Source organism: Schistocerca nitens, chromosome 9, assembly GCF_023898315.1.
Source record: "Schistocerca nitens isolate TAMUIC-IGC-003100 chromosome 9, iqSchNite1.1, whole genome shotgun sequence".
NCBI lineage: Eukaryota > Metazoa > Arthropoda > Insecta > Orthoptera > Acrididae > Schistocerca > Schistocerca nitens.
The window spans coordinates 274,210,884-274,222,161 of record NC_064622.1 but is presented as its reverse complement, the minus strand read 5'-3'; the positions used below and the strand labels follow the sequence as shown (position 1 = coordinate 274,222,161).

The following is an 11,278-nucleotide window of genomic DNA, read 5'->3' as shown; positions in this document are numbered from 1 at the left end:
CATCGCGGTTCCTTCTCTAAATCCTCGCACGAACGAAAAAATTGCTGACATCGAAATAAGTGTCCAAGGAATAGAAAAGCCCCTGAAATCATTCAACAGAGGAAAGTCCACTGGACCTGACGGGGTACCAATTCGATTCTACATAGAGTACGCGGAAGAACGTGCCCCCCTTCTAACAGCCGTGTACCACAAGTCTCTACAGGAACGGAAGGTTCCAAGTGATTGGAAAAGAGCACAGGTTGTTCCAGTTTTCAAGAAGGGTCGTCGAGCAGATGCGCAAAATTATAGGCCTATATCTCTGAAATCGATCTGTTGTAGAATTTTAGAACATGTTGTTTAGTCGCGTATCATGTCATTTCTGGAAACCCAGAATCTACTCTGTAGGAATCAACATGGATTCCGGAAACAGTGATAGTGTGAGACCCAACTCGCTTTATTTGTTCATGAGACCCAGAAAATATTAGATACAGGCTCCCAGGTAGATGCCATTTTCCTTGACTTCCGGAAGGCGTTCGATACAGTACCGCACCGTCGCCTGATAAACAAAGTAAGAGCCTATGGAATATAAGACCAGCTGTGTGGCTGGATTGAAGAGTTTTTAGCAAACAGAACACAGCATGTTGTTCTCAATGGAGAGATGTCTACAGACGTTAAAGGAACGTGCCACAGGGAAGTGTTATGTGACCATCGCTTTTCTAATACATATTTATGACCTAATAGATAGTGTCGGAAGTTCCATGCGGCTTTTCGTGGATGATGCTGTAATATACAGAGAAGTTGCAGCATTAGAAAACTGCAGCAAAATGCAGGAAGATCTGCAGTGGATTGGCAATTGGTGCAGGGAGTGGCAACTGACCCTTAACGTAGACAAATGTAATGTATTACGAATACATAGAAAGAAGGATCCTTTATTGTATGATTATATGATAGCGGAACAAACACTGGTAGCAGTTACTTCTGTAAAATATGTGGGAGTAAGCGTACGGAACGATTTGAAGTGGAATGATCATATAAAATTAATTGTTGGTAAGGCGGGTGACAGGTTGAGATTCATTGAGAGAGTCCTTAGAAAATGTAGTCCATCAACAAAGGAGGTGGCTTACAAAACACTCGTTCGACCTATACTTGAGTATTGCTCATCAGTGTGGGATCCGTACCAGGTCGGGTTGACGGAGGAGATAGAGAAGATCCAAAGAAGAGCGGCGCGTTTTGTCACAGGGTTATTTGGTAAGTGTGATAGCGTTACAGAGATGTTTAGCAAACTCAAGTGGCAGACTCTGCTAGAGAGGCGCTCTGCGTCGAGGTGTAGCTTGCTGTCCAGGTTCCGAGAGGGTGAGTTTCTGGATGAGGTATCGAATATATTGCTTCCCCCTACTTATACCTCCAGAGGGAGATCACGAATATAAAATTAGAGAGATTCGAGCGCGCACTGAGGCTTTCCCGCAGTCGTTCTTGCCGCGAACCATACGCGACTGGAACAGGAAACAGAGGTAATGACAGTGGCACATAAAGCGCCCTCCGCCACACACCATTGGGAGGATTGCAGAGTATAAATGTAGATGTAGATGTGAAAACTGTGATGGGTAGCAATGCTAATATAAAACTTTGCATAAATTAATTCGGTGTGAATGAAATGCCGAATCGGAATGTATACCTGTAATTGGGTATGTAGCAAAGGTTCATGGTCACATGAACTGATAGAAAGTTATTTTAAGAATTATACCGTTATGTTCAAGGGTTTTCCACGCAGCATTCTGTCAGCACCGAAGCTGACTGTTATCTATAAGAATATGACGAAGAAAAATGTTCATACCTGTAGTAGCGAATCCCTTTCGAAAGCACCGTCGGGGGTTTCGTATAAATCCATCAGGCTTGACAAGGCGCTCTCCCGTTCTTCACTGTCCGGTAGGCTCAAATGCATATCTAGCAACGCAGACCCATATTCGTCGAATTTTGCCAACAGAGAGGCCAGTAACTGGTCGTCTACTAAATATCCTGCAATGGAAAACAAATAATTAGGAGATTTAACAATTTATAGAGTTTTGCACGCAAGTTCGAAGAAAATAAAATACTTGCCTATGAGAGCATAACACAAAAGAAGTGCTGACTGAAATCACTCAATGACACAGGACACCGATAAACATACATCAAGCAGCAAAAACAATATTCAGTTCACTTCGGCCAATATTCATTTAAAACTGTTTGTCGGAATATTTAGCAAAATACACATCGGATTAAGAAAAAGCGGTAATAAACGTTGTTCACCTCGAAGAGGAATATCCATTAACATAACGCTCGACCCCCTTTCACCGCCCCCGGGGGCGGGATGACTTTGAAATCTTAAATAGGAACCCCTATTTTTTATTGCAGATTTGGATTCTCCATCAAAAAATACGTAAGTTTTGTAGGAAACACTTCTTTCATTTCATGATAGATAGCGCTGTAATGGGCAAACATGGAAATGAGGTGACAATTGTTGCAAACCGGTATTATCTCCAACAAATACACATTCAATTAAGACAATCTAAGTACTCGTTTGATATTTTTGACAATGCTATCGTGTGACACCTCCCACAATCGAGTGAAGCACAGACCGTGATCATGGCCTCAGTCTGCGGTCAGATTGTGAATGTTACTTCAATGATTCGCCGGCCGCTGTGGCCGAGCTGTTCTAGGCGCTTCAGTCCGGAACCGCGCTGCTACTACAGTCGCAGGTTCGAATCCTGCCTCGGGCATGGATGTGTGTGATGTCCTTAGGTTAGTTAGGTAGTTCTAAGTCTAGGGGACTGATGACCTCGGATGTTAAGTCCCATGGTGCTTAGAGCTACTTGAACCATTTTCAATGATTCGGACTGTCCATATCTCGTTCAGTAAGGTTTTCAAATCCATCCTCTCCCGTCGTATCCGTGAGCACCTTAATCAACACTACCTCCTCCCTCTTACCCAGTGTGGCTTCCGACCCTCATTCTCCGTCAAAGACCAACTCCTTAACCTCGTTCACCTTCTCTCCCTCCAGCTTAACTCCCGTCGCTCCGCCGTTTTTGTTTCCCTCGACCTCCAAAATGCCTATGACCATGTATGGCATCCCAGTCTCCTTTTTAAACTCCAAACCTACGCCCTGCCTATCAATTTTGTCCGTGGGTCGCTTCCTTCCTCTCGTGCCGTCCTTCCTATGTCACCCTCCACAGCACCAACTCCTGTACCTTTAATCCCACTGCTGGCGTCCCCCAGGGCTCTGTCTTCTCCCCTCTCCTTTATCTCTTGTACATGGCTGATATGCGCAAGCCACCCCCACCTGTCCACCTTCTCCAATATGCTTATGACACCGGCTTCCTGGCTCTCTATCCTACCCTTCAAGGTCCCAACGTAGCCTCCAAACCCACCTTGACCAGTTCAGCACTTGGTGTAACCAGTGGTTCCTTCGTCTCAACCCCTCCAAAACCCAGGCATTCATCATAGGTCACACCACCCACTCCTTCTGTCTCCATGATTTCTACCTCACCCTTTATGGTCGTTCCACCCAGCTCATCCCCATCCTGAGATACCTTGGCCTCACCCTCGAGCGTCACCTCATCTGGACCCCTCACCTCCTGACCATCCCACCTCCGCCTCCTGAAACTCCTGTCTGGCTGGACATGGGGGTTGCATCCTTCCACCATCCTCCACAACTACAAATCCCTCATCCGTCCTATCCTCTGTTATACCAGCATTGCCTGGATCTCTGCACCCACCCACTTTTACACGGCCCTCCAAATCCTGGAACGCCATGTGCACCGCCTTGCCTTCTGTTTCCACCTTCCTTCCCCCACATGGATCCTGTATGACATCATCTCCTTCCCCCACCTCCTCCTTTTCCTCCAACATCTCCATATCCTTTAAACTGTCCACGGGCATGATCCCCCCACCCCCTGGCTTCCTCCTTCCTCTCCACCCCTTGCCTGTTGCCGCACCTCTGTTGCTGTATCCCTCCCTCTCTCCACGTCCACAACCTCCATCTTCTTCATCAAGGGAATTTCCAGCACCTCCCCTCCCGGATGCTGAACTTCGCCGTGTCATATCCCCTTCTTTCCAATTGTAACCTGGCCTTGTTCCTCTCCTCCTCAGGGCCCCCTTTTCCTGTCCCCTCCTCCTCCCAGAGCGGAATTTCCTCCTTCCCTCCCTGAGTCCCTGCACCCCATCCTCGTCTCTTTCCCTCCCACATCCTTCCCTCCCCAGCACTCTTTGGCGCGCCCTCCGCCCGTCTCCCCCTTCTCTTCCCCTCCCTCCCTTCGTCCCTTCTCCCTCATCTCCTTGCAGCTGGAAGATCCTCCGTTTTGCTCATCGTCATCAGTGTGCTACGTCAATGTTGTGTTTGGTGCTGTTCTCCTGTGCGTCGAGAGGTTTATTTTAAATGTGTGCTGGACTTGTACATAGTGCTCCTGCCGGTGATTGTTATGTACTATGACGTTCAAATGGTTCAAATGGCTCTGAGCACTATCGGACTTAATATCTGAGGTCATCAGTCCCCTAGAACGTAGAACTACTTAAACCTAATTAACCTAAGGACATCACACACATCCATGCTCGAGGCAGAATTCGAAGCTGCGACCGTAGTGGTCGCGCTGTTCCAGACTGAAGCGCCTAGAACCGCTCGGCCACACTGGCCGGCTGCTACGCCGTCCGTCGATACTTTTATACTCTGGTCATACTTCGCCTTGTTTTTTTAACTGTCCCAGTGTGTGGTTTTTGTGTGCACTACTATTTTACCGTTTTTATCTCTATTTTACAGCCGCCCCCTTTTTGTCTCTTGTCTTCCATAAAGTTCCCCTCTTTTTATATCTATGTACACTATATTTTCTCCTTTATGTTATTTTTAAAGGTCTTCTATTCTATGTTCTATGTCTTTCGGCTGAAGAGCAGCGCATATGCTTCTGCCAGCCCACCCCGATGGAGAATTGAAATACAATAAAGAAAAAAAAATCCATATCTCGTCGCAATTGTACCACGATATTAACTGTTGCAGAGATAGTCGACATCATTGCCGTGTACGTCGAGGCTCGTCGAAATGTTGACGAAGCTCATCAGAGATATGTTGCACTGGAATGTTCCGTCTGTAACGACGTTTCGCACTATTGTCCTCCTATTTACTGAAGCGGGAAGTGTTAAACTAGAGAAAGAGTCCGGCCGCTGCCTGTGACGAACGAAAATAACACAGTGAATGTTTTAGCTGCAGTTGCTGCAAATCCTCACATTTGTTTTCAACAAATTGCACGAGTTTCAGGAATTTTGCAAAGAATTGTTCTACGCATACTGCATGCACACAAATGGCATCCATTTCATTTATCGCTGCATCAAGAACTGCATGGTGACGATTTTCACAATCGCATGAATTTCTGAAACTGGATACATGAACAACTGGCAGTCAATGATAATTTCATTTCACAGATACTTTTCTCCCATGAATCAAACTTTACGAGTAGTGGTCAAGTGAATCGACATAATATGCATTATTGGTCAGTGGAGAATCCCCTTTGGGTAAGGCAAGTTGAACCTCAACGCCCATGGAATGCCAACGTTTGGTGCGGTATTTTAAGTACGCCGGTAATTGGCCCACACTTCATAGAAGGTAATCTGGCTGGTCAAATGTACAGTGACATTATGGATAATGTTTTACCCATACTAATGGACGATGTTCCACTTCATACGAGACTGGAAATGTGGTTTCAACACGATGGATGCCCAGCGCATTATTCACGACTAGCTCGAGAAGTTTAGAATCGAAAGTATCTGGGTCGATGGACTGGCCGAGGAGATCCTCAAAAGTGGCCCGCACGTTCACCCTATTTGACTTCTGCCGATTTTTTCCTATGGGGACGGCTAAAAGAGAGAATGTAGATGTACCAACAACCCAGAAGATATGCGGCAGCGAATTCGCAATGAATGTGCAAACATTAGCTAGCGCAGCCGGTCGGTGTGGCCGTTGGGATTCAAGGCGCTTCAGTCTGGAACCGCGCGACCGCTACGGTCGCAGGTTCGAATCCTGCCTCGGGCATGGATGTGTGTGATGTCCTTATGTTAGTTAGGTGTAAGTAGTTCTACGTTCTAGGGGACTGATGACCTCAGATGCTAAGTCCTATAGTGCTCAGAGCCATTTGAACCAATTTGAACATTAGCGCAGAAGCACTAATACATGTCAGCCTGTCATTCACTGAGGTGCTGTGAGCATTAGAAATAACGGACAACATTTCGAACATTTGCTGCCCTGGAACACTTGTAAGAGGCAAGGGGACTCACAGTAATCAAGCACTCCAAGATAATGAGAGGCAAGGTCAGTCACCAAAATCAAGCGTCCCAAAGGGAACACGCTACTACTACCTCCACGTCGTTCTTCCAGAGTAACACTAAATGTCTAACAACGCACAGCGGGACGGTAGACAGTGTCACATGATAGCATTTTCCCAAATATCATATAATGTACCTCATTCTCCTAATCGGGTGTGTGTTTTTGTGAGATATTACCATTTTGCAACCATTGTCACTCCATATTCATGTGTGCCGATTACAGCGCCGTCCAACATGAAACGAAAGAAATGTTCCATACTACAGTTACATATTTTTTCACGGAGAATACAAAACTTCCACAAAAAAAATAGGGGTTCTATTTAGGATTTCAAAGTCACACTTCCTCCCGCCCCCGGGGTTGGTGCAGGGGGTCGAGCGTTATGTTAATGGATGTCCCTCTTCAAGGTGAACAACGTTCATTACCACTTTTTTTCAATCCGATGTGTATTTCGCCAAATATTCCAGCGGAGAGTATTAAATGCCTCACCCATAATAACCTTACTAGTAATTATTACTTAATTATTACAATTATAGTCACTATTATTATTATTACTATTAAAAATTATTATTTCTATTATTATGCTAAGTCGTAACTTTGAACTCAACGAAAATATGTAACACATTTAGAAATTGTTAAAAGCACGACCTCCTATATAAACAGAGAGAGCAGTTCTAAAGGAAGCAGTAAAATAAATAAAGTACGTGAACATTCAATTAAATGTAAATACACTTTTGCAGTAAGGAATCTCATCCAGCTGATGGTTGGCTTGAACCATAAAGTGTTGCACTGTTGAAAATTTCTACCAGTTGTAATACAATGGACCTTTTGCAAGACCGCCACTTGCGAAGCGCGTGTGACTGTCTGCACAAGGCCGCAAATAAAGAATGAGTCGAGGAGGAATTAATACGCAAGCAATCTGGGGGCATATTAAGGACTGTTTGGTAATAATAATTTCTGTATCTACATCTACATTCATACTCCGCAATCCCACAAACGGCGCGTGGCGGAAGGTACCCCGTACCATTGCTAGTTATTTCCTTTCCTGTTCCACTCACAAACAGAGCGAAGGAAAAACTACTGACTATGTGCCTCTTATGAACCCTAATCTGTCGTATTTTGTCTTCGTGGTCCTTACGCACAATATATGTCGGAGTTCTGCGGTCAGCTTCAAATGCTGGTTCGTTAAAAATTTCTCAAACAATGTCGTCTTCCCTCCAGGGTTTCTCATTTGAGTTTCCGTAACATTTGCGTGTTGTTCGAACCTACTAGTAACATAGATAGCAGCCCACATCTGAATTGCTTGGATGTCTTCATTATTCGATCTGGTACGGATCCCAAACACTCGGCCGGCCGCGGTGGTATAGCGGTTCTAGGCGCGCAGTCCGGAACCGCGCGACTGCTACGGTCGCAGGTTCGAATCCTGCCTCGGGCATGGATGTGTGTGATGTCCTTAGGTTAGTTAGGTTTAAGTAGTTCTAAGTTCTAGGGGACTGATGACCACAGATGTTAAGTCCCATAGTGCTCAGAACCATTTGAACCAAACACTCGAGCAGCACTCAAGAGTAGATCGCACTAGTGTACTATGCGCGGACTCCTTTACACATGAACCACACTTTCCTAGAATTCCCGCAATAAATCGAAGTCGACCATTCACCTTCCCTACCACAATCCTCACATGTTCGCTCCACTTCATATCGCTTTGCAACGTTACCCTCAGATATTTAAACGACGTAACTCTGACAATCAGGACACAACTAATGCCATATCTGAACAACACGGGTTTGTTTTTCCTACCTATCAGCATTAACTTACATTTTTCTACATTAACATCTAGCTGCCATTCATGATACCAACTAGAAATTTGGTCTATGTCATCTTGTATCCTCCTGCAGTCAACTCAACTTCGACACCTTACCGTACACCGCAGCACCGACCCTGTCCGCTAAATCGTGTATGTGTATAGAGAATAATAGCGGATCTATCACACTTTCCTGCAGCGCTCCTGACGATACCCTCGTCCCTGATGAACACTCGCCGTCAAGGAAAACATACATACTTAATTAGTCTTCGAGCCACTCACATATCATTTCAAGTTCGTGAAGATTCGAACGTGATTCAAAGCACTTACGAAATTTCCGAGAGCAAAGAATATTCCATTGATCATGATTCCTAACAACTGCGGAGCCAAATATAAATTATTCAGAACGGCGGCAATCGTTAAAAAGCTACACAAGTTTTGAGCGATCACTTTTCTTCGTCATGGAGGTGTAGAGAGACATTGAGTATTTCTGGCAACTGGAACCTAGCCAGAATAGGAAACCTCTTTTGGCAAAGGGGTGTGGTCGGCTGTGTCTCAGCAGTTGGGCTTTGGCCATTTCCCTTCCAGATAGCTGACAAAGGTTCTGTTTTTGAAGTCAGAAGCTTAAAAGTGTATAGCATTAGCGAAGCTGTAAGAGGCCCGGCCGGGCCGGCCGCGGTGGTCTCGCGGTTCTAGGCGCGCAGTCCGGAACCGTGGGACTGCTACAGTCGCAGGTTCGAATCCTGCCTCGGGCATGGATGTGTGTGATGTCCTTAGGTTAGTTAGGTTTAAGTAGTTCTAAGTTCTAGGGGACTGATAACCACAGCAGTTGAGTCCCATAGTGCTCAGAGCCATTTGAACCATTTTGAGGCCCGGCCACCACCATGTCCATCCCATTCAATTTGTACTTCAAGATGGACCAGCAGCTGCAGTTTGTCAGCGTCGCGGATGTATCTTGCTACAGGCACTCACCGCCTAGTAATCACTTGCTGTTTAAATGGTGCCAGCCATGTGGTAAGATTCACCGAAACCTCTCCCTCCACCTCCTCGACCTGCTTTCTTGGTTCAATTCTCTCTCTCTCTCCCTCTTGATCACTGCTCCGCGTACCTAAATATGGTTTGAACATGTAAACTCTGTGTCGTTTATCACTGCGACTCTTCAGTTACAGGTGCCCTCGGCTAAATAGTGTTTTGCTTAATTCCTGGCCCCACTGTCTTCCACAGCTTGCAAGGTGGAGTCAATCTTACCATGAGGCGGTTCGCAGATCGTACATTATGCTAACTTGGAATTCCACAGGGAATCCTTCTGACATGACTCCTACACGCAATAGCTGTTGTTGCCCCTGTTGAAGAATCATGTCAAGTGAGGACGCGCACCGCACATACACACTATGTGATCAAAAGTATCCGGATAGTTGCCTGAAAATGAAAAGTTCGTGGCGCCCTCCATCGGTAATACTGGAACTCAGTTGGCCCATCCTTAGCCTAGATGACAGCTTCCGCTCTCGCAGGCATACGTTCCATCAGGTGCTGGAAGGTTTCTTGGGGAACGGCAACCGATTCTTGACGGAGTGTTGCACTGAGAAGAGGTATCGATGTTGGTCGGTGAGGCCTGGCACGATGTCGGCGTCCCAAAACATTACAAAGGTGTTCTATAGGATTCATGTCAGGACTCTGTGCAGGCCAGTCCATTACAGGGATGTTATTGTCATGTAACCATTCCGCCACAGGTCGTGCATTATGAACAGGTGCTCGATCGTGTTGAAGGATGCAATCGCCATCTCCGAATTGCTCTTCAACAGTGGGAAGCAAGAAGGTGCTTAAAACATCAGTGTAGGCCTGTGCTGTGATATTGTCACGCAAAACAACGAGGGGTGGAAAGCCCCCTCCATGAAAAACACGACCACACCATAACACCACAGCCTCCGGATTTTAATGTTAGCACTACACACGCTGGCATACAAGTATGACATTCATTGGGCATTCGCCATAACCACACCCTGGCATCGGACCGCCACATTGTGAACCGTGATTCGACACTCCACACAACGGTTTTACACAGTTTTACACAATGTTTACGCTCCTTACACCAAGCGAGGCGTCGTTTGGCATTTACCAGCGTGATGAGTGGCTTATGAGCAGTCGCTCGACGATGAAATTCAAGTTTTTCTCACCTCCCGCCTAATCGTCATGTACTTGCAGTGGATCCTGATGCAGTTTGGAATTCCTGTGTGATGGTCTGGATAGATGTCTGCCTATTACACATTACGACCCTCTTCAACTGTCGGCGGTCTCTGTCAGTCAACAGACGAGGTCGGCCTGTACGCTTTTGTGCTGTATGTGTCCCTTCAAGTTTCCACTTCACTATCACATTAAAAACAGCGGAACTAGGGATGTTTAGCAGCGTGGTAATCTCGCGTACAGACGTATGACACAAGTGACACTCAATCACCTGACCACTTTCGAAGTCCGTGAGTTCCGTGGAGCGCCACATTCTGCTCTCTCACGATGTCTAATGATTCCTGTGGTCGCTGATATGGAGTACCTGACAGTAGGTGGCAGCACAATGCACCCAATATGAAAAACGTACTTTTTGGGGGTGTCCGGATACTTTTTACTTTTGATCACATAGTGTAAGAGTCAGATTAATAAAAACACAAAAATAACCCCCCAAAAGAATGTCTTGGTTGAGGAGACTGGCGGGCACTTTTCAACTAAAAGCCAGAAATACTACGCAGAATGAGATTTTTTTAATTGCTGATATATTTTTACATTAACATCTCACTATGCATGCTGAGGCGGCAGGGGCCTTGCCGCAGTGGATACACCAGTTCCCGTCAGATCACTGAAGTTAAGCGCTGTCGGGCGTGGCCGGCACTTGGCTGGGTGACCATCGGGGTCGCCATGTGCTGTTGCCATTTTTTTTTGGGGTGCACGCGACCAAACAGTAGCAGCTCCGGTCAAAGAAAACCATCGTAACTGCCGGGTGTGCGGTGTCCTGACCAGATGCTCTTTTCCGCATCATCAGCTGAGGGTGACACGGCGGTCGGATGGTACCGATGGGCCACTTGTGGCCTGAAGACGGAGTGCATGCATAATGAGGTGATGTCTTCTGATTAATTACGGCACAGTGTGCATAGATAAAAATGAGAACTAAC

The 11,278-nt window shown here is 46.1% G+C and overlaps 1 protein-coding gene and 1 pseudogene across 1 annotated transcript in view; one reads left to right on the top strand and one right to left on the bottom strand.

Moving 5' to 3' along the window:
• Positions 1-1,807: 1,807 nt before the first annotated feature.
• LOC126204179 (venom carboxylesterase-6-like) overlaps positions 1,808-11,278 on the bottom strand; it is a 145,149-nt gene continuing 135,678 nt past the window's right edge. The window contains exon 5 of the mRNA XM_049938584.1: positions 1,808-1,995. Within this exon, the coding sequence (XP_049794541.1) occupies positions 1,808-1,995 (188 nt within the window). The remainder of the gene's footprint in view (positions 1,996-11,278) is intronic.
• On the top strand, positions 10,921-11,038 carry LOC126204565 (5S ribosomal RNA; annotated as a pseudogene).